Source organism: Syzygium oleosum, unplaced genomic scaffold (assembly GCF_021117445.2).
Source record: "Syzygium oleosum isolate NSW1041296 unplaced genomic scaffold, Sole_v2.1 Sole_v2.10, whole genome shotgun sequence".
NCBI lineage: Eukaryota > Viridiplantae > Streptophyta > Magnoliopsida > Myrtales > Myrtaceae > Syzygium > Syzygium oleosum.
This window is the reverse complement of record NW_026607494.1, coordinates 11,362,713-11,386,519: the sequence shown is the minus strand read 5'-3', so window position 1 is coordinate 11,386,519 and position 23,807 is coordinate 11,362,713. Positions and strand designations below refer to the sequence as shown.

The following is a 23,807-nucleotide window of genomic DNA, read 5'->3' as shown; positions in this document are numbered from 1 at the left end:
TAAGGTATTGCGATCACCGGACAATTTTCTAGGTAATTTTTCATGTACCAAGTTAAATTCACATTCCCTTTTCAAATAGCAATACGTCACATGCACCGAGATGGCAAGATTAAAGGATTTGCAACCTAATTCAAGACCTTTCATAAAAGAGCATCAAACCCTATATGTCACGGTTCGTAGAGTACAAAATGGCAATCATTTACTAACTAAATTAATCATATTAATTTGTACTATATTGAGAGAGTGGTTATATAGTCTAGTTTATGTTGGTTGTTTGTTTGTAAAATAAACAAAATAATGCCTTTTTCTTGTCCCACATAAGAAAGTTAGGAGTGTGTGGGCCACTATATAAGTGTGAATGTCTTCTAATTTGTTTAAATGAAGACGATGGACAATGGGCTAGTCCTCACAATTCTCTTGTGCAGGTACGCGATTATTAGATACATTTAGTAGCGCTCGCGGATCATAATTAGCACTTATCGTCTTTTATTACTTTTTATTTTTTAAAATTCGAATTTATTATTATGTAATAACTATGTTGCCCTGTTGAAACAGTGAGATTGTTCATAAAAGAATTATGGTTATTTTTTAATTAATTTCGAATTTAATTATTTTCCGTAAATGTTATTAGGCGCTCTTACAACTTTTAGAAAGTTATGTCTGTTTGGACATAACCGCTTAACATTTGGAGAGTTGTGTCCATTCGAATAGACTTTCTTCTCTTTAAAAGGTTGTAATTTTTCGGAAGTATGAAATTCGGAATTAAAAAAAATATTATTATTATTATTATCTGAATTTTCAGTATGTCTTTTGAGAAGGTATCCGTTCGGAAATAAATTTCTTGAAAGGTTGCATTCGATTCCGAAAGACTGAAATATAAATTCATATTTTTGAGTATCTTTTCACTTACTTTTTGATACTTGTTTCTTAAAACCATATAGCAATCTTTTCAAATTATTTTTCTAGAGTGATCCTAAAAAAGTACTAGAATTGTTATATGATATTCTCATTCGAGACATTGTTGTATTTTGGAGGATTTTTACCGGTAATCATTAGCAACGTTGTAGGGCAAATAATTCCTTAAAGAGAGTATTATTATGCCTCAAAGTCTGATTCCATTCTTCTTATTGATGATTGCTTGATTTTTCCCCAACAACACATCTTTGTTGGCAGCATTTACTATGGATCCATGACAAACCAGGACAAGAAATCCCACATATGCTGATTTGGTCTACGCCTTTCGAAGAGGAAGCTTCCCTTACCCAAAGCCTATTACATTGTGAAAGTAAGATGATTTTTCATTGTCCACAACCAATGAAATGATATTGGACTGAGTCTCATATCGGATAATTAACATGTGGAACAATTATAATTTTTAGTATGCTTACAATTCGTTGGTTTAAAATTCCGAGTAAAAAGTAAAAAGCAGTTTAACCAGTATATTAAAAGACTTGAACTCAACTCAGCTCCCTCTTGACAATATCGTATTGGGGCAACCAATAGAGATTGAATTGTGATCGCACTGAAATCATAAAGGCCACCGAGTACGCATGACATCAGGCCACGAGAAGAACGTACATTTAAACTCCTTAACTCAGCAAAACTAACTCGGTTCGATCCTTCCAAACAATCGCAACAGATTTTATTAATTTTCTGTCAGGATGGCATCATACTTCTTCAATTCCCCATTCACTTTACCACCTGAGACAACTAATCGGAAGATAAAGGAAGTAAATTGCGTTGGAGAGATGAACTGTTCTTGCTGCATGTGATTGAGCAATTTATTTCAGCAAAAGACAAAATAATGAAAGAAAAATGTTGTAATCAATACACAAAATGTTTGAATTTGCAAGCTCGTTCGATTCTATGGTGGGATTTCAATGACATAAATTTTTGTTTTTAAGATGGATAAGTTGTGGAGAGATTGAAGTTTCCCATTCAAATGCTTCTTCCTCTTTCTGCAATCTCTTTTTGAGCCATCAATAACTGAAATAATTAATGGAGGCTGGGCATTGCAATGACCATTTAATGCATTCATGCCTTTCTCGTATCACTTGCTCTCTCAGTTTTAAATAATCATCGAATTGAATACCTTATCGTATTTGCAACATTGCTGTAGAAAATGACCAATCTACCATGGATTGCAATCGATCGCACGCTTTTGATTTTGAAATTTTTTTGACTAGAGTCAGCGCTCGAAGGTCATTTTATTCCAATGTTTCGTGAATGTATCATTTTGCAATTATAAAAAAAAATACACATACTATTTGCTCACAAAATACAGTCATTTTATTAACAGAAATTTATGACAAAACTATTTTTAGGTTCTGTCATACTTACCCGAATTTTTTTCCATGCACCCTTTAAGGAAAATGACCGTATAAATTCGTCCGTATCCCGCATCCTATAATTTCCGTCCCTTGCGAAATTTAAAAATTAATAGCTCAGCAAACAAAAAAAGGAGGGGTGAGGAGAATTCCAAACCAGTCATGATCCAAATGTATAGACTTTTGGTGAATTGACACTTCTCTACCTTCCCTTAAAGTTCCACAAGATTCACTACTTTTATGAGTACCAACTCGTTGGTTTTTAGGAAAAACATCCCGCGTCATTAATAAACAATTTTCTTCTCTCTCTCTCTCTCTCTTTGAATCTACTTATGTCTGAATTTGTGGTTCTCGTGACTCCCAGGTAGCCAAAAAGTGTAAGAGAGAGGAGCATATGTCGTTTGGATGTGACTGATATCTGGATGGAATTTTACTCATCCATTTTCGTTTATTTGGAAATCTTCCATTCCTGCTTTTGGACGAAATCAGCTTGAAAGAGTGTCCCAGCCAAATATGACCATGGATAGTCGCTTAAAATAAATTTGGATGAAAAGGCAAACTCGAAGCATAGAAATTGTGAGGTCTGTTCCATGCATTATGAAATTTTATGCAGCAAAAATTACTGCATGATACTTTACGCAGCAAACCCAGGATTTCTTGCAATCGCTTCTTCAAGGAAATGATTTGATTACGAGATGATGATACAAAAGGAGAGCGAGTTTTAGAATGAAAAGATAAATTTTTGGAAGAGTGCACTTGAATTCACGTTTATAAAAAAAAATAAAGAATCATGCGGAGGTTGATAAATGAAAAAGTGGCCCTCTCCTAGAATATAAATCGACAACCCCTTCATAAACAAACAATCAATATGGAAACACCTTAGGCAATAGTTGGCATGAACCGCGTTAAAAGCCGAGAGTATTGTTTGGATACACGGTCTATGTAGGCTTTGTACGTGTTTCAAACGTGTACTCTTTTCAATGGTTTGGAAAATGTATAGAAAGACGTGCGTACGCATGTACAGTACGGTACAGTAGACACCAAAATACAAAGCACATGGGTGACAGACAGTACATACATATACCTAGCATTGTTTTCCTTATCGTGGCAGTCGTGGCCAAATCTCACTCCCTCGTCTTTTCTGCCCTGCCCTTCCGGAGAAGAAGCGTCCGAAAAGGGGGGAAATTTAGAATGCTTCCAAAGCCAAGATCAGCGGGTTCCTCGGTGGGGCCCCCAGGCTTAAGTCAGCCCTTGGGGCGCTGCTCGAGTGGGGCCCACACGGGCGGGGTCAACCGGTCAACATTGACCTCGAGGAGCTAGCTTTGCTTCGACGGGAGGACGGAGGCCCCCAAAGCCAAAAAAATTCTTGAAAAGGTCAAAGGCGTTTTTGGAAAACGGCGACTTCTGTCAAATCAGTGGCTCTCATTGCAGTCAGTCCCTCCCGTAATTGACGGGGTCTTCTTCTTCCTCTTCTTCTTCTTCTTTTTTTTTCCCACCTTTTAATCGTATTTCTTTCTCTTTTTCCCGGTCACCACTTTTTGGCCTTCTAGGGCGTTACGTCCCATACCCAGTACAGGCTGTCTGATTTGAGCTGTGACCATTCAACCTGCCCCTGAGTGTACGAGAACCCGTCCACCCCGTCACCCTACTAGCGTGCGTAAAGTTGGGAAGTCTCTCGGCTTAAGGCGGCAAATGTTTCAAGCATAGGTCGATCATGAGGTTCGGTCAGGACATGGCTGGATCCTGTGACCTCGTTGAAGACAGCACGGTCCCATATCTAGTACGAGCTGTTTGGTTTGAGTCGTGGCCATTCAACCTACATATAGGGGTACGAAACCGCCACCTGTAACCCTATATCGGTGTGCCGAAAGTTAGAAAGTCTCTCCGCGTAAGGCATCAAATGCTTCAAGCACAAGCTAATCATTGGTTCGATCACGACATGGCTCGAGCCTGTGACCTCGTTGAAGATAGCACGATCCCATACCCAGTACATGCTGTTTGGTTTGAGTCGTGACAATTCAACCCCCACATAAGGGTACGAACCCTCCACCTATAACCCCACCGGCATGCCGAGAGTCGGGAAGTCTCTCCACATGAGGCAGAAAATGATTCAAATAGGCCGGTCACAAGTTCAATCACGACATGGCTCGAGCCCGTGGCCTCGTTGAGTACGGCACGACGCATTTACCATCGAGCTATTAAAACGTAGAATTTGATAGAGTCGCCAGTTTATTAATGGGTCTAGGTCAACCAGTGCTTCCGAGGGCGGCCCTTATTAAGCATATTTAATGTCGACTACTTCGATTTTCAAAGTGTTAATTGCACATAATACTAGAAAAATAGTGAGCGAAAAATTGCAAACTCACATTAAATGGCTTCTTAGCAAGTGTCCAAAGGCACTTTTTGATCAAACACTTTACTTAATAGGTCGGCCAGTTAATGTAAAGTCAAACCCTTTTGATGTTTATGTGGATTTCGTTGGTATCCTAGGTACTTTTTGGCTATCAATTACGATACCCCGCCAACTACTTGAAAATACAGTGTCGAAGGGTCAATGCGAGACCAATCTAGCAACGCATTTAAGTCCGACATGCCGGTTTAATGTGGAATCGCAAAGGGAACCATTTTGACTTTTTTTTAGAGTCTAGCGAGGCTTCGAGTCGTAGTAGGACCGCTCGATTTCAATGCAATGGAGCAACCTCTCGGTCCCAATAATTAAACTGGCAATCCTTTTCTCTGCCAAAAAAAAAATTTAGAGGATGAAAATAAAAAATAAAATTGGACCTAAGCAAGTCCTTAAAAGGTTTCATCTCGGTCCTCATCCGGATCTTGGGATTATCGGGACGTAAAACTTCTAGAAAATATTTACTTTCCCGGGGTTCTAGAAAGTATTCACTTTCCTTGGGAGTAGGGCATGCGGGTACTAATACGTTGAAATAATAATTGCACCTGTGGAGCCCGTCGTCCCAATAATTAAACGGCAATTTTTTTTCTCTAGCAAAAAATTTAGAGGACGAAAATAAAAAGTAACATAGGATCTAAGTAAGTCCTTAAAAGGCTTTATCTCGGTCCTTGTCAAGACCTCGCGATCATCGGGATGTAAAACTTCTATAGAGTATTTCCTAAGGAAGACAAAAATTCAGGAGGAATTGGGAGCAGGACATGCGGGTACCGGCAGGTTAAAATAAGGAACGCATCTGTAGAGCCTGCCGTTCCAATAATTAAACCGGCAATCCATTTTCTCCGGCAAAAAATTTAGAGGACGAAAATAAAAAATGGAATGAAATGAAATTGGGAATGATTTTATGCGATTGGTACTCTCTATGTTTTGTGCTTTGCCAGGAGGGCAACTCTTGTGGTCTTAGATCAGACATGTACGTGGGCAGCTCTTGTCTTCGCGCTTAGGTAGTGGTGGGGCTTTGGCGTGTAGATTCTTAAACTTTGAAACCTACCACACAACCGTCCTTTGCCCAACTAACTTGTCCGATGCGCAGCTAGGGAACGAGGAAGGAACCAGCTCTGCAAAGTAAGAGGAACATGTCCTTGCGTGGAGGAACTTGGGCAAAAAGGATTAGAGGCCAAGAACGAAAAACCAAGAACTTTGACAAGATTTGAGATTTTTTCCCCTTTTGGGGGGCTTTTGTTCACCTCTCCTTACAAGGTTGTACCTTATAACCAGGATATTCTTTTTTCCTGCTTTTTTTCTTTGTGCTTTTAGTCGCCGTGACGATGGAACGCTTGGACAGGAGTCTTAGTTCTTCATTTTCCCTCCTTTTCCACTTATTTAGGGATTCCGCCCCAAAGAGCATTTGCCACTCTCCCCAAGGGCCCAAACCCATGAATAACTCCATAGCGTTTTTAAACCTTTCGACTTGAATAACTCCACGGATGCATGCAGGGCGCCCATGTCCAATTGCCTCGAATGTGGCTCCACCCACACGAGGCAGACATGCCCTTCAAAGATTCCATCAAGTGGGTGGCGTTGTTGATAAGTATGGCTCGAAGTTCACCCGTTTGATTTGGAATTAGCACATGTCTGTGTTTATTGGGACATTCAAAGTGTTCGTGGGGGCGTGAAAACGGAGACGGACGATGGGCATGCAGAAAGACGACCCGCCTAGCGCTCGGATTTTTCCAGGCTCCTTAGCGAGTGCCCAAACACATGTCCAGAAGGTAGAGTGCTGGCGCCCTGGCTAGGCCCCGGCCCACAACGTGCACCCGATCCAGACATAGTTTAAACGCTATCTTGAAGTTTATTTTTCACACGACTAGTGAAAATTGTAGAGAATTTTTGGGTGCTGTCATCTAAGAGAGTTGGGAGCGGGAGAAAACTACTTATTCTTGCGGGATTGGGGGTATCTAAGATTGAGAAACACTTAAGCGTGAGCGTTTTGAGCAATTGTAATCTCCTCTTGGTTGATGATATGGAGTAGGACACGGCCAAACCATGCAAATTGCCCGTTTTCAAGTTTATTTCATGCAATTATTTCTTACTAGAATCATTTTGATCGCCTCTTTTTGGCTCAACACTGAATCTTTTCGTCCCTTTTTTCCCTTTGTCTAACGGCATCAAAATACAGATAAGTACCAAAAAGTTCTGACAAACACACGGAGAGTGCAATTTAGTCCAAAGCCTCAGCAAAGTTTCAATGAAATACTTCTCCATCAAAGTTAACCAACGGAATTAACAGAAAAGATGTCGAAAAGTTTTAGGACTTAAATCATCAGACAGAGCATAAGACAATTTGCACGCTCATTTTATGATTCCTATGCACATTTCATTTCTCAGTAAAGTATGATCGGTAGCAAGAGAGAGCTGGATAATGAATTGGTTTCCAAAACTTGCATTCGTTGGCCCAAAGCATCATCGAGGTTGGGCTTCAGTTGAAGCTGCAATAGAGGCAAAGATAAAGCCCATCAGCTTCGGTCCTCTTTAAGGATACCCACTAGGGGTGAGCAACTTGGACCGCCCAAACCGGGACCGGACCAGACCGACGGGTTTGGTCCGGTTCTCGGGACTATCGGTCCGGTTCCCGGTTCCTAAAAGCGGAACAAGTTTCCGGGCGGTCCAGTTCCCGGTTCTAAGGGGGAATCGGACCGGACCGGACCGATCGGACCAGACCGACTATTTAATATATATATTTGTTATTTTTTTCTTTAAAAAATTAATAAAATGTGAACTAAACTCTAAGTGAACTTCATTATCATAAATTCATTGATAAAAATCAGTAAAATGTGAATTAAACCCTAAGTGAACTTCATTAACATAAATTCATTGACAAAAATTAGTAAAATGTGAACCAAACCTTAAGTGTTTAACAAAAAAAAAAAAAAAACTAAACTCTAAGTGACCGGTTCCATTGGACCGGACCGGACCGGCGGTCCAGTCCGGTTCCCGGTCCTAGAACCAACCGGTCCGGTCCGCGGTTCCCAAAATTGGGAACCGGTTCTCTCGGTCCGGTTCCCGGTTCTACCTTGGAACCGGACCGGACCGGGAACCGATCACCCCTAATACTCACGTTGGTGGCATTCTTGTGCTTAACGTGGTAAAATGAATATCATACTTCCGACGATGGCATAGTCGGATCACGACAATGTCTTCCCATGGCAAGAAAAATAAGACATGAACGATGCTGGTTGCTGTACTTGGTGCCCAGAAGATTGCTAGCTGTAGTAGTGTTTGAAAGGGCTTTTGCAGCTCTTCGCTGGATATTTGGCATAGCAATAGGCATTAAGAAAATCAAGAAATGATTAATTTTTGAAACTCAGCCAAGCCATGAAGCAGCTTGAGACAGACAAAGCATGGTTGGTTCGTGTCAATGAGCAGTTCCCTTTTCTTGGACTCTCGAGTCAAACCAGAGCGGAGGCCATCGTTGCTTGAGAAAGATTTTGTTCTTAACGCCCCTTGGGTGTCGACCTGGCCATCCAACGTTACCATCAACACCTCACCCTGTCATGGAGTGAATTTAATAAACACACTTTTATGATCCTTCCATGTCTCTGTCATTTCCTCCCCTCTCTTTCTCTCTCTGCAACTGTGTGTGATCCCTGCTTTCATCTGATCGAAGATGAACGATTTGCTCAAGGTAATCCTGCAGCTCTTTACTCTGATTATGCTTGCTTTTTTTTTTTTTTCATGAAATCTGGTAAATTACTTCGTCATATTGCATCTATGATCAATTAGCATCATTTTTGTTTGTCATATTGCTTTTTGCTTTTTTTTTTTTTAAGTTGATCAAGAATTTTGTGCTTTGTGTTGATCATATTATCTGACTAATTCGCGTCAAGATTTATGGGAATGCCCGGATAAGAAGAGCAGGAGTGTCATAATTTTCGTATGGCGCTCACTTGAGGGCTATAACTTTTTTTTTTTCTAATTTAAGTGCCACAAATTTGAAAAATCGATTAATTAAGCGATTTGTCCGTCGAAAAATCTGACGTGGATGCCGGTCATCTTACGTGGCACCGCAAGCGTCGACGTGGACAACAATTGTCATTTTTTTCGCTCACTTAAGTGCCACAAATTTGAAGAATCGATCACTTAAGTGCCATCGACAATTTGACTCATCGGAAAATCAGCCGCCGGCCTTGCCCAGATTTGGCTGGGGCCTTCGTGGCCCCGCCCATCATGGGCGAGGTGGCCTCTTCCAGATCTAGCGAGGGCCTTCACGACCTCGCCCGCGGCTGGTGAGGCCACCATGGCCCTGGGCGAGGTCATCATGGCCTCTCCATGAAGGCCCTTGCCCGCAGTTAGTGATGGCCTCACCCGGGTCTTTCATGGCCCCGCCAGCCGAGGGTTAGGCTTTTGCGGCAGCACATAAAAGGAAAATAAAAATAGAAAATTCAAAAAATAATAAAAATTACAAAAAATTCACGTAGGATGATTTGCCTGGAGTGACACTTAAATGATCGATTTTACTCCGATGTGACACTTCAATGAGCGAAAAAAAAAGTTATACCACTCAAGTGAGTACCTTACGAAGTTTATGGCACTCCAGTTATTCATTTCCCGGGAAATGCCCAATGGCAACTTTCGTTTACATTTGGAGTTCTCGTTGATGGTATCATGCGCATGTAGTTACCATCACTGTCCTGTGTCCACTGTCCAACATGCCACCTTCCTCATGTCGAGAGAGGTTTGTTGGAGAGTTTGTCAATTTCAAGAGCCATAAATTTTTGTCATGGGTTTTGCAACATATGATGTTCTAAGAAAATTTCGCACATGAAATCACTGACATGGCGAATACCTTCATTTGTTTTTGGGGAAAATGGCATAAATGGTTCCCCGAACTTTGGCCTAATGTGCGATGTGATCATTGAACTTTAATTTGCTTAATGTGATCTTTGAACTTTATCCCGATATGCAATATAGTCCATGAAGTTTTAATATGTTCAATTTAGTTCATGAATTTTTTGTACATGTCCAATTTTGTCCCTGGACTACATGAAATGTTTAATGTTGTCTCTGATATTGAATTAATGGAAGGACTACATTAAATATTTTCATATAGTTCATAGAATATATTGAAGATGTATCAAAATTTCTGGGAACGCATTGAAAAAATTAAAAGTTCAGAACCACATTGAACATTATGCTAAAGTTCAGGGATCACATTGAATAAATTAAAAGTTCATGAGCCGAATTATACATTGGGCCAAAGTTCAGTAATCATTTGTGCCGTTATCCCCTGTTTTTAATACATAATCTGATGGTGAGTGAGTACTGATTTCCTTGCTTTATGTTCTGGTTTAGGACTCCTTCATAAGTGACGCGAAAATTCAACCTCCATCAGAGGGAGATGTCGAAATGGGCGCGCGGATGCCGTGGAGCAACTCCGACATGGAACTTGAAGCTTTTAAGAACCAGGTGTCCATACTTGACCGTTTAAGTTTCCCACACTGCACATGCATAACAGGAAATGAATGTAATTCCTGGAGAAAAGAAAAAATGTGCTGATCGTATCTCTTGCCAAAGTTGCCATCAGGCTCAGAATCGTGATTCTCAAGCTGGTCTTGGTCTCTAGTCCAGTTCACTCTGTATTGCTGATATTTTTGTATCAACATGAACCAACAGAAATTCTCTTGTTGTATTGTATTTCAGATACAGGAGGTTGAAAAACAAATTGAATAAGCTCTCTAGCCTCCTCAAGAAGCTGAAGGTATATTTAGTGTACCTTGATATATGGAGTTGATGTTCAGAAATTATCGCATCTCGTCATTAAAGCGAGAGATAGTATCTTTGACGACTATTTGGTCCCTCAACTGAGGTAGATGTTGAAGTTGCTCATCGTAGATAGAAGGTTCTCGTACTTATTTATCCATAAGTATGTGTAAAGCTTCTATCTTCTTACCTAACGTAAATGTAGTATGTGATGATCATTAGCACTTCATTTAGCCAACAGTGTATCAAGCTCTCAGCTAAGACACATGCAAAGGCTATGTGAGAAATTGAGGAAAGAAAGGTTACGGGGAAGTTTGCTTTAGAATGCTTTCCTTCTCATACGCTTAAATATAGCTTATAAAAAGTTCAGTGGCATGCAATTACAATTTTGCAATTAAACCTTAAACATTTCCGAGAACCATAGAATTCGTCAGAATGCTATGGATAGCATGCATTTGCATATTGTTTGCAATCAGGGAGGGCTGATTTCAGGGAATTGCATCACTATAATGTTTCTTTTGACTATACTTGCTTGATTTGAAAATAAAGCAGGATTCTAACGAGTAGTCAAAAACTATTACAAAAGCCTCTGCTATGAAAGGTAATTGTCTCATTATGTGGTTGGGGTGCTCAGCAGCTAAATCGTGGATGGAAATCAACAACACCGGAGGGTTGAATGATTTTGATAATTTGATCTGAATTTCCAGTTTCATCCGGCTTGTAACGAGAGTGAAATGTCTTACTTCTCAGGAATCAATAAGCAGATGGAGATAGATGTGGACGAAGTGGGGAAGATTGCGCGAAATGTGAAAGCAAAACTTGAAGCAATAAACAAAGAGGTACGATTCTACTTACTCTCTTGGTATGGGCTACAATTCTCTCTAAAGCTCATTAACATATTTGCGTTTTTCTTTTCAGAACTTAGCGAATCGGAAGAAACCTGGATATGAGAAGGGAACAGTAGTTGATAGATCAAGGATGAGCATGACAAAGTGCGTTGCCGGTAGCAAGCAGAGCTTACATTTGTCCCTGTTGTTCAAAACTTGTGTCTGATGGATTAATCAATGGATTTGTTGTTGCAGCGCATTAACGAAAAAATTCAAGGAGCTGATGACAGAGTTTCAGGTCTCGTTTTCATTAAACCCGTCTATTGTAGCCAGTCTCTGGCATCACCTTCTCATGTAAGATGTATGTTTTCAGACACTTGGACAGAAGGTTCAGGATGAGTATCGCGAGGTTGATGAGAGGAGGGTCATCACGGGTAAGAATCCTCAAGCCCTCATGTTGTCAAATCCTCATCATGACAGACATAAGTCACAGCTTTAAGTAGCGGTTCCCTTATACCAATAGGCAATATATCTCATGGTAAATAATGACACCATTTTAAACTCTGGCTCTTCATTACTGGGTAGTCACGGGAACCAGACCAGATGAAGAGGTAAGCCTGATTCCTTATGTTCGGATTTGAGTTCTTTGTCTATGGATCGCGCTGTAATTAGCTAAATCTAACTGGCTGTGTTAGACAATCGACCGCCTAATAGAAACGGGAGATGGCGAGCAAATCTTCCAGAAAGCATTAGAAGAAATGCGACGAGGACAGGTATGTCTTGCAAATTCACCTTGGATCTGTGCCATTACAATATGATCAGTTACAGTTTCCCTTGAAGCAACCTCATGTTGGCTTAAGATTTTCATATTTTGCACTCCTGAATGTCATTGGCCACGACTCTCTAGGTCCTGAATACACCAGAAGAAATTCAGCAGAGACATGATACAAAAAAGGAAATCATGAAAAAGCTACTCGACTTGAATCAGGTACTTTCTTCTCTAAGAAACTAAGCAAGGACGCTCTAGGTCGATGTGTATTCTCGACCATTAGTTCCTCTGGTATTGTCAGATTTACTTGGACATGGCAGTCCCAGTAGAAGCCCAAGGCGAGATCCTAAACAACATTGAGAGTCAGGTTTGCTGCTTCTTCCTGTGTGCGGGAACTATAACTCACACTATATGCTATGAAAAGCTGCTGCTCGTTGGTAATGTTAGTTTATACTTTAAGTATCAATCTACAATGATGGATGTCTACTTAAAGGTCGACTGCGCTCCACAGAATATTATCAATAACGAAGGAAAGCAACATTAAGAAAAAAAAAATCAAAATTGAGCACATTTTAGACATGCTTTGTCAAAATCTTCCCGTACTTTTGAGTTTGAGTAACAAATTTACGGTAATGTAGCTAAGATGTAGAAAAACAATAAAAGGGACAGACTAATTTGGCTGGCATAGGGCGACTGTTAATGGATCTGCTTGATTTACTTACTGTGTTTGTTTATTGACAATTTAAATTTATAGAAAGAATGATTCTATAACGCAGTATGACAGCACAAGTCATTAGTTCGAATTCTGACATGCACTCTTATTGATATTTGGCCTGTTTTCCTACTATTTGACTCCTTCCTTCGGTTTGTTGGCTTGATGGGATCACATTCGCAAAAAAATTTGAACTCCTAACTTACAAGTGAAGGGAAGTGCTAATGCATGTACTCAATAGAGATTAATGCGACGACGCTTAGTAGATCCATTTGGTGCAGGTGACTAATGAGTGAACCATGTGAACATGGGCACAGATGCTCTCCACACTGCCAAGAAGCAAAAGAAGTCCAGAAAGTGCATGACTATTGCCATCATCTATTGGCCGCGAAAACGGCACCCAAGATCTCTATAACTAGAATCTAGAACACATATAATTGAGTAAAAATGAATTTTCACACCTGATTTGGAATCCATCATTTTGGATACGGAATAGTGAGGATCCTCGGCGCAAGCTCAATGAGATTGCTTCTCACAATTAGTGTTTGCTCCTTATGTGAGATTCGTCAGGGATAGAGGAGAGACTTGAGCACTATTTATAAAGTCTTAAGCCAATCCCTCTCATCACTGGCCGGGCTTTACTCGGCCCACACTAGCCAGTGTCATATTATACTAATTAAGTATTTTAATATCTTACCTTATTAGACAAATCTCGTAAAATGATAAATTACAATCTCAATTAATGTAGCCTACATAAGAAAAACTCTTACATTGCTCCTAATCATTGCAATCATCCTCATGCTCTCAATCGTAAAGCCATGGGAGAGGAAGAAGTAATCACATAAGAATAATGCAAGCTTTCAATCCAATGTAAAGGCAGAAAGTGGTGAAGATGACAAGTCTTTACGAGGTGCGGTGCGGCAAAATTTTTTTCCCCACTCTGCTCTTTCTTTTTCTCAGGACTCTGTTTTGATGGTGTAAATGAAGCTTATGAAACTGTGCATTATGTTATTGTTCTGCTTTGATATTATTTTTTCGCAACATTTAGATGATTTCTTATTCTTTGTGGGCATTTACGACTCTATGTATACTTGTGCTAAAATAAAAAGCGACTCATTGAAACACTAGCAAATTACAATGAACATAAACAGAGTTTGAAGCAGTACAAGTACCAAAAGTTCAGAAGAGAGCTGAAAAAGATTGTCGACATGCAAACATTGTGGCCCCAAGAAACAATGCCTAGAATGACTCAATTGACCCAATTGTAAATTATTTCCCGCGCATTATTATTCTACTCCAGTTCCACGAAATAGAGAAACTGGGCAATGATCCCTCTAAACCCCCATTGACAATAGCAACATAGAGCTCTCCTACATCCTCGCCATCACGACCCACACTGCCCCTTCTCCGAGTCCCACCGCCCCCGGCCTCGTCCATTATTCTTTGTACTGCTCTTCAGTCACCCCTACATGTCCCAAAAGTTCTTATCAGCATGAGAAATGACAATCATGTGAACCGAACCAATTGAATTGTTAAACGCGCTTAATTTTGTGATGAAGTGATGATGGAGTAAAAAGGTGCTCATCTTGCCGTTGCCCATTGCAGCTGGGAGGAAATGCCTCCCTGGACAGTCTTAAGGTACCTATCATGGTAATTAGCATCAGACCACTTCTGATGAGCCAGTGTGTCCCCTCTATTGCTCCTCTCCTCTCTCTAAATCCTATCCACATAAGCCAGCATTCCTCTCCTTGCAAAATCCTTGGTGAAGGTGTCGATCACCAGCACGTTAGCATGGAAGCCGGCGAGCATGATGAACTGCCAGCAAAAGCCTAATTTGGCGATCCTCGGATGAATTCCCTCATCTGCTCGTTCATCATTCCCGAAGCGTCCCAGTTAAATGACAGCGAGAGATTGTATGCCAACTTGATCTCCTACTGCATTGACTTCACACCCTCAGCGAATTTGGTGCACTCCACCAGGTCGGGGCTCGGAGTCTCCATCCAAATGAGATCACAGTGAGGTGCGAATGCCCATCCTCGGACTAGTGCTGCCATCACCGAGCCCTTGAACCAGTAGAATCCTTCCTGGGTCCTAGGCAAGTCCCAATCCCAGAAGAGATTCTTGAGCCCCAGTTGCTCCCTGATCTTGCGTCCTTGCTCGCACGAGATGCACTTGTCGAAGCTAGAGTGGTTTATCCACTCATTCAGCCATCTCTTCTTCTAGTCCTCCACGACGTCCATGTTCTTGATTGCGTCTGTGACGCATTAGGAGAATGTCTTCAGTTGTGCCAAGGCCAGCCAATTATCCTCGAGGGCTTGGTGAGGCCAAACTCTTCCCTCAGAGGCTCGGATAGGTGGCACCCGATATGAATCGGGTATCTCTAGTGTCCACATTGGTCTGGATCAAATTCGCTGCAACCGCATCAGTTTTTGCGACCAGGACAGTCTCTACTCCCATAACATCGAATTGCAATCTCGCAGCCACGAGCCGGTTGATGTGTTCGCTCACCGCAACGAGCACTTTACCAGCCATGTGACCGCTGAGAATTGGTCTTTAAGGTGGACTCCAGCCGCACCGTGCTCGACAAAAAGTATGCACAGCTTGACAGTCGCTGTCGTGCCACCAAATCCGGTGTCGCCATCAGCTATGATCGGCTTGAGATAGTCAACGTATGGGGTCTTGGCCCTCTCCTCTCGGCTCATGCTCATCCGTGCCTCTCTCTGCTTACCATCATGGTATCGTTGAACAAAGAAAGGGTGTTCGACCTTGTTCGGATGGTGTCGTAGGGATAGTCAGTGAGCCCCGGTTCGTTGGAGGGGGTGTGGGTCGATGAGCACTGCCAACCAGAGCTCCACCATGCTTGCACCTCAGCAACTTCGGCTTCGAACCTCCCTTCTTCCCCCATTATCTATTCAGAGATTTCGACCATTTTCGTATACTTAGAAGAATCACGAGTAATATTATATGCAAGCAATTCTTATTAAGACTCAATGTACAGTTTGCAAAGTTTCGTTGTCATTAGAGAATACTAAATGAATAGAATTAGAGAGTGGCAAAATGTGGTTTAAATTCTTTACCATCCCTTAAATAGATAGAACAGTTCTTTCGATAACTATTTTATTCGAAAGTTCTGATATACTTTACTCTAATTGTTTGAGGCTCAAAACCTCACACAAAGTTTAATTTGGGATTTGTCAGTTTTTAGCTTGTCGTTGTCTTTGGCTCTTGCTCTAACTGTGACTCTAGGTGATTCTGCGCTTACTTAAGCCTCTATTAGTAGATAATTTTAAAGAATCTACTTAATCACCATGTTTGTAGTCTAGTTGTGAATTTGTACGAATTGGAGATTGGTTCCGTGGACCTATCCGGGAACTTGACCGGACTAGCGATCCGGTTCCCGAGTGGATCCATGGAACCAACGGGCGGTTCCCGGTTTCAGGGTGGGAACTGCCCACCCAAACCATGTTCATCCCTAATTAGGTGTATCCGGGATTGAGATACACATGAGTGTTAACATTTTGAGCAATTGCAATCTCTTCTTGGTTGATGATATGGAATAGGACAGTACTGAATCGTGTAAATTGCCCGTTTCCAGATTTAATTTATGCAATTTATTCTTACCAGAATCATTTCGTTGGCCTCTTTTTGGCTCAACACTGAATCTTTTCGTCCCTTTTTTCCGTTCGTATAACAACATCAAAATACAGATGAGTACCAGAAAGTTCTGACAACCACACAGAGAGGGAAATCTAGTCAAAACCTCAACAAAGTTTCAATGAAATCCTTCTCCATCAAATTCAACCGACGGAATTAACACAAGAAATCAATTGAAATGATCTCGACAAGTTTTAGTACCTAATCACTCCATCAGAAAGTGTGGAGGAGCGAGTTGCACTTTGCACGATAACTTTATGATTTCTATGCACTTTTCATTTCTCAGTAAAGTATGATCGGTACCAAGAGAGAGCTGGATAATGAAATTGTTTCAAAAACTTGCATTTGTTGGCCCAAAGCATCACAGAGGTTGGGCTTCGGTGGAAGCTGCGGTAGAGGCAAAGTTAAAGCCCATCAGCTTCTGTCCTTCTCAAGGATACCCACTTTGGTGGCATTCGCGTGCTTTAACATGGTAAAATGAATATCATACTTCGTACGATGGCATGGTCAGATCACGACAATGTCTTCTCATGGCAAGAAAAACAAGAACGAACGATGCTGGTTGCTGTATTTCGTGCCCAGGAGATTGCTAGCTGTGTTTGAAAGGGCTTGTGCAGCTCTTCGCTGGATATGTGGCATAGCAATAGGCATTAAGAACATTAAGAAATGCTTGATTTTTGAAATAAGCCAAGCCATGAAGCAGCTCGAGACAGACAACATGGTTGGTTAGTGTCAATGAGCAGGTTCCTTTTCTTGGACTCTCTAGTCAAAACAGAGCATAGGCCTTCGTTGCATTCAAAAAACAAGAAAGCTCTTTTAATCTCATTCGCTGTCAATAAATTGAGAAAGATTTTGTTGGTAACGCCTTTTGGGTGCCAAGCCGGCCGTCCAACGTTACCATCAACAACTCACCCTGTCATGTAGTGATATTAATGAACACCCTTTTACGATCCTTCCATGTCTCTGTCATTTCCACCCCTTCCTCTCTTCTCTCTCTGCTACCGTCCGAAACCCCTGCTCTAATCTGATCGAAGATGAACGATTTGCTCACGGTAATCCTGGAGCTCTTCACTCTGATTATGCTTCCTTTTGTTGAACGTTGGTAAATTACTTCGTCGTGTTCAATCTATGATCAATTTCCATTTTTGTTTGTTTTATTGCCTTTTGCTTTCTTTTTTTTGGGTTTTTTTTAAGAGTTCTCATTGATGGTATCATACGCATTTAGTTGCTATAACTTTTCCTGTGTCCACTGTCCAACTTGCCACCTTCCTCATGTTGTGAGAGGTTTGTTGGAAAGAGTTTGTCAATTTCAAGTGCCATAAAATTCTTGTGTCATGGGTTTTGCAAGATTTGATGTTTTAAGAAAATTTCTCACTTGAAATCACTGACACCGCGAATACCTTTCTCTGTTTTTAATACAGAATCTGAGAGTGAGCTAGTACTGATTTCCTTGCTTTATGTTCTGGTATAGGACTCCTTCGTAAGTGATGCAAAAATTCAACCTCCATCGGAGGGAGATGTCGAAATGGGCGCTCGGTTGCCAAGGAGCAACTCTGACATGGGACTCGAAGCTTTTAATAAGCAGGTTTTCATACTTGACCGTTTAAGTTTCTCACACAGTGCACATGTATAAGCAGGAAATTAATGTGATAGGAGCTTTACATGGTTCGAATTGTTTCAGTTTCACATATACTTTTCACCCTCCTATTTCTGTTCTGGGATTGGATAGTGGAAAAAGTAATTCCTGGAGAAAAGAAAAAAGCGTGCCGATCGTATCACTTGCCAAAGTTGCCATCAGGCTCAGAATCATGATTCTCAAGCTGGTCTTGGTCTCTAGTCCAGTTCACTCTGTATTGCTGATATTTTTGTCTCAACATGAACCAACAGATATTCTCTTCTTTGTATTTGTATTTCAGATTCAAGAGGTTGAAAAACAAGTGCATAAGCTCTCTAGCCTCCTCAAGAAGCTGAAGGTATGTTTAGTGTACCTTGATATATGGAGTTAATGTTTTGAAATTTTCGCGTCTCATCGATAAAGCGAGAGATAGTATCTTTGACAACTATTTGGCCCTGAACTAGGGTAGATGTTGTAGTTGATCATTGTAAATAAAGGTTCCTCATACTTTTTTAATCCATAAGTATGTGTAGAGCATCTATCCTCTTACCTAACGTAGATGTAGTATGTGATGATCATTAGCACTTCATTTGGCTATCAGTTTCTCAAGCTCTCAGCCAAGACACATGCTGAGGCTATGTGAGAATTTGAGGAAGAAAGGTTACGGGGAAGTTTGCTTTAGAATGCTTTCCTTCTCATACACTGAAAAATAGCTTATAAAAAGTTCAGTGGCATGCAATTACAATTTTGCAATTAAACCTTAAACATTTCCGACATCCATAGAATTCCTCAGGGTGCTATGGATAGCATGCATTAGCATATTGTTTGCAATCAGGGAGGGCTTCGAATCAAATTACATTATGCACAACTGATCTCAGGGATTTGCATCACTGTAATGTTTCAGTTGACTATACTTGCTTGATTTGAACATAAAACAGGATTCTAACGAGGAGTCAAAAACTGTTACAAAAGCCTCTGCTATGAAAGGTAATCGTCTCATTATGTGGTTGGGGTGCTCCGCAGCTAAATCGTGGATGGAAATTCTTTAGCTTTGAACAACACCAGAGGGTTGAATGATTTTGATAATTTGATCTGAACTTCCAGTTTCACCTGACTTGTAACGAGAGTGAAATGTCTAACTTCTCAGGAATCAAAAAGCAGATGGAGAGAGATGTGGACGAAGTGGGGAAGATTGCGCGAAATGTGAAAACAAAACTTGAAGCAATAAACAAAGAGGTACGATTCTACTTACTCTCTTTATGGGCTACAATTCTCTCTAAAGCTCATTAACACATTTACATTTTTCATTTCAGAACTTAGCAAATCGGAAGAAACCTGGATGTGAGAAGGGAACAGGAGTTGATAGATCAAGGATGAACATGACAAAGTGTGTTGCCGGTAGCAAGCAGAGCTTACATTTGTCCCTATTGTTCAAAACTTGTGTCTGATGGATTAACCAATGGTTTTGTTGTTGCAGTGCATTAACGAAGAAATTCAAGGAGCTGATGACAGAGTTTCAGGTCTCGTTTTCATTAAACCTGTCTATTGTAGCCAGTCTCTGGCATCACCTTCTCATGTAAGATGTATGCTTTCAGACACTTAGACAAAAGATTCAGGATGAGTATCGAGAAGTTCTTGAGAGAAGGGTGATCACGGGTAAGAATCTTCAAGCACTCATATTGTCAAATCTTCGTAATGACAGATATAAGTCACAGCTTTAAGTAGCGGTTCCCTTATACCAATATATGTTATGGTAAATAATGACACCATTTTAACCTCTTTGGCCCTTCATCACTGGGTAGTCACGGGAACCAGACCAGATGAAGAGGTGAGCCTGATTCCTTATGTTCGGATTTGAGTTCTCTCTCTATGGATCACGCTTTAATTGGCTAAATCTAATGTGCTGTGTTAGACAATCGACCGCCTAATAGAAACAGGAGATGGCGAGCAAATCTTCCAGAAAGCAATTGAAGAAATGGGACGAGGACAGGTATGTCTTGCAAATCCACCTTGGGTCTGAGCAAATACAATATGATCATTTACAGTTTCCCTTGAAGCAAACTCATGTAGGCTTAAGATTTCCATATTTTTCACAACTGAATGTTATTGGCCACGACTCTCTAGGTCCTGAATACACTAGAAGAAATTCAGGAGCGGCATGATGCGGTACAGGAAATCGAGAAAAAGCTACTTGACTTGCATCAGGTATTTTCTTCTCTAAGAACTAAGCGAGGACACTCCAGGTCGATGTGTATTCTCTAACGTTAGTTCCTCTGGTGTTGTCAGATTTACTTGGACATGGCAGTCCTAGTAGAAGCCCAAGGCGAGATCCTAGACAACATTGAGAGTCAGGTTTGCTGCTTCTTCCTGTGTGCTGGAACTGTAACTCACACTCTATGCTATGAAATGTTGCTGCTCGTTGGCAATTTTAATTTAGACTTTGTGAAGTATGAATCTGCAATGATTGATGTCTACTTAGAGGTAGACTGCGCTCCATAGAACATTATCGATAATGAAGGAAAGCAACACTAAGAAAAAAGATCAAAATTGAGCACATTTTCTCCATGCCGTGTCAAAATCTTCCCATACTTAAGAGTTTGAGCAACAAATTTATAGTAATGTAGCTAAGATGCAGAAAAACAATAAAGGGACAGACTAATTTGGCTGCAGAGGGTGATCGTTAATGAATCTGTTTGATTTACTTACCGTGTTTGTTTTGTGACAATTTATAGTTTTAGAGAGAATGATTCCATAACGCGGTATGACAGCACAAGTCATTAGTTCGAATTCTGACATGCAGTCTTGCTGATATTTGGCTTGTTTTCCTACTATTTAACTCCTGCCTTCGGTTTGTTGGCTTGATGGGATCACATTCGCAAAAAATTTGAACTCCTAACTTACAAGTGAAGGGAAGTGCTAATGCGTGTACCCAATAGCGATTAATGCTACGGCGCTTAGTAGATCTATTTGGTGCAGGTGACTAATGCAGTGGACCATGTGAACATGGGCACAGATGCTCTCAACACTGCCAAGAACTTGCAAAAGAAGTCAAGAAAGTGCATGGCTATTGCCATCATCTTGCTCCTAGTCATTGCAATCATCCTCATACTCTCAATCGTAAAGCCATGGAAGAAGTAATTACATCAGAATAATTCAAGCTTTTAATCCTCTGTAAAGGCATAAAGTGATGAAGATGACCAAGTCTTTACAAGGTGCGGTGTGGCAACCTTTTTCTCCCCACTCTGTTCTTTCTTTTTATCAGGACTCTGTTTTGATGGTGTAGATGAAGCTTGTGGAACTGTGCATTATGTTATTGTTGTGCTTTGATATTTTTCCACAACATATAGATGATTTCTTATTCTTTGTGAGCATATATGACTAATGTATACTAGTGCTAAAATAAAAAGCGACTCATTCAAACACTTGAGCAAATTACAAAGACCATATACAGAGTCTGAAGCAGTCCAAGTACGCAAAGTTCAGAAGAGAGCTGAAAAAGATTGTCGACATGCAACATTATGGCCCCAAAAAACAATGCCCAGAATGACTCAATTGACCTAACTGTAAATTATTTCCCACACATTATTATTCTACTCCAGTTCCACGAAATAGAGAAACTGGGCAATGATCCCTCTAAACCCCATTGACAACAGCCACATATAGCTCTCCTACATCCTCGACTTGGCGACCACAACTGCCCCTTCTCTGAGCCCCACTGCCCCCAGCCTCATCCATGATTCTTTGAACTGCTCTTCAGTCATCCTTACATGTCACAAAAGTTCTTATCAGCATGAGAAATGACAATCATGTGAACCGAACCAAATTGAATTGTTAAACACGCTTAATTTTACGATGAAGTGATAATGGAGTTAAAAGGTGTTCATGTTGCCTTCGCCCATAGCAGCTGTGGAGGAGATGCCTCCCTGGACAGTCTTGAGGTACCTATCAAAGAAATTAGCACCAGACCACTTCTGATGAGCCAATGTGTCCACTCCATTGTTCCTCTCCTCTCTCTGAATCCTCTCCACGTAAGCCAGCATTCCTCTCCTTGCGAAATCCTTGGCAAACGTGTCGATCACCAGTGCGTCGGCGTGGAAGCCAGCGAGTGTGATGAACTGCCAGCAAAATCCTAATTTGGCGATCCTTGGGATGAATTCTCTCATCTGCTCATCTGTCATTCCTGAAGCGTCCCAGTTAAACGAGGGAGAGAGATTGTATGCCAACATGGTCTCCGGCTGCATTGACTTCACGCCCTCAGCGAATTTGGTGCACTCCACCAGGTCGGGGCTTGAAGTCTCCATCCAAATGAGATCGCAGTGAGGCGAGAATGCCCATCCTCGAACTATTGCCGCCATAACTGAGCCCCTGAACCTATAGAATCCTTCCCGGGTCCTAGGCAAATCCCAATCCCAGAAGAGATTCTTGAGCCCCAGTCGCTCCACGATCTCACGGCCTTGCTCGTTCGAGAGGCACTTGTCGAAGCTAGAGTGTCCACTCATTCAGCCTCCTCCTCTTCTTGTCCTCCCCGGCGCTCATGTTTTTGATTGCGTCTGTGACGCATTCAGAAAATGTCTTGAGTTGTGCCATGGCTAGCCAATTATCCTCGAGGGCTTGAAGCTCGTGCCCGGTTTTACCTGCTGCCATTGCCTCTGCCAAAAGTGAGACCAAACTCTTCCCTCGGAGGCTTGGGTTGGTGGCACCCAATATAAATTGGTGATCTCTAGTGTCCACATTGGTCTGGATCAAAGTCGCTACAACCGCATCGGTTCTTGCGACCAGGACAGTCTCAATTCCCATAACATCAAACTGCAACCTCGCGGCCACGAGCCGGTTGATGTGTTCGCTCACCGCAACGAGCACTTTACCAGCCATGTGGCCACATTTCTTGGTCACTGAGGATTGGTCTTCAAGGTGGACTCCAGCTGCACCGCGCTCAACAAAAAGCTTGCACAGCTTGACAGTCGCTGTTGTGCCACCAAATCCAGTGTCGCCATCAGCTATGATCGGCTTGAGATAGTCAACATATGGGGTCCTGGCCCTCTCCTCTCGGCTCATGCTCATCCCCGCCTCTCTCTGCTTACGATCATGGTATTGTTGAGCAAAGAAAAGGTGTTTGACCTTGTTCGGGACGGTGTCATAGGGATAGTCAGCGAGGTCCGGCCCCGGTTCATTGGTGGAGGTGTGGGTCGACGAGCACTGCCAACCAGAGACGTAGATCGTGGCCAAGTGCTTGGCCATCATGGTCACTTGCACGGGGTCGAGCGCCCCGAAAGTCCTGGAGGCTGTGCCATTGGCTTGGTGGGTCTTCAGAGTTCTCCAGAGCTTTTTCGCCATCTCATTCGAGCCATAGCTTTGTCTCAGGTTGCCCCGTAGTGACACAACGTCTCTAGCGGTATAGGGTCACCGGGTTAGCTTGAACCTCTCAAAGTTCCACCATGATTGCACCTCAGCAACTTCGGCTTCGAACCTCCCTTCTTCCTCCATTATCTATTGAAAGATTTCGACAATTTTCGTATACATTTAAGAATCTCGAGTGATATTATATGTCAAGCAATTCTTATTAAGACTCAATATATAGTATGCAAAGTTTCGTCGTCATTAGAGAATACAGAATGTATAGAGTTAGAGAGTGGCAAAATGTGGTGTAAATTCTTCACCATCCCTTGAACTGCTTAAAGATAAAACAGTTCTTTTGATAACTATATTATTCGGAAGTCCCGGCATACTTAACTCTAAGAGTTC

The 23,807-nt window shown here is 41.5% G+C and overlaps 2 protein-coding genes and 2 pseudogenes across 2 annotated transcripts; 2 read left to right on the top strand and 2 right to left on the bottom strand.

The window, feature by feature from the left end:
• The first annotated feature begins 8,395 nt into the window (after window positions 1-8,395).
• LOC115680000 (syntaxin-132-like) lies at window positions 8,396-13,633 on the top strand (annotated as a pseudogene).
• Window positions 13,634-13,922: 289 nt separating this feature from the next.
• LOC115680015 (isocitrate lyase-like) lies at window positions 13,923-15,701 on the bottom strand (annotated as a pseudogene).
• Window positions 15,702-17,426: 1,725 nt separating this feature from the next.
• Window positions 17,427-21,433, top strand: LOC115679999 (syntaxin-132-like). Its single transcript, XM_030603748.2, has 13 exons — window positions 17,427-17,502; window positions 17,922-18,035; window positions 18,367-18,423; window positions 19,004-19,052; window positions 19,213-19,301; window positions 19,379-19,452; window positions 19,543-19,585; window positions 19,661-19,721; window positions 19,868-19,893; window positions 19,978-20,055; window positions 20,190-20,270; window positions 20,352-20,417; window positions 21,042-21,433. Exons 1-13 carry the CDS (start codon window positions 17,485-17,487, stop codon window positions 21,201-21,203), a joined length of 918 nt encoding a protein of 305 aa, XP_030459608.1. The 5' UTR covers window positions 17,427-17,484; the 3' UTR covers window positions 21,204-21,433.
• Window positions 21,434-21,536: 103 nt separating this feature from the next.
• LOC115679899 (isocitrate lyase) lies at window positions 21,537-23,549 on the bottom strand. The gene is given in 3 exon segments (XM_030603624.2): window positions 21,537-21,828; window positions 21,955-22,556; window positions 22,558-23,549. Coding segments are annotated over 3 exon segments (1,689 nt in total). The 3' UTR covers window positions 21,537-21,733.
• Window positions 23,550-23,807: the final 258 nt, after the last annotated feature.

What these genes read in the sequence shown, in the direction of transcription:
- LOC115679999 (XM_030603748.2), top strand. An exon ending in GCCTCCTCAAGAAGCTGAAG is followed by an intron (nt 18,424 to 19,003) that starts GTATGTTTAGTG and finishes AACATAAAACAG; the next exon opens with GATTCTAACGAGGAGTCAAA. An exon ending in GAACCAGACCAGATGAAGAG is followed by an intron (nt 19,894 to 19,977) that starts GTGAGCCTGATT and finishes GTGCTGTGTTAG; the next exon opens with ACAATCGACCGCCTAATAGA.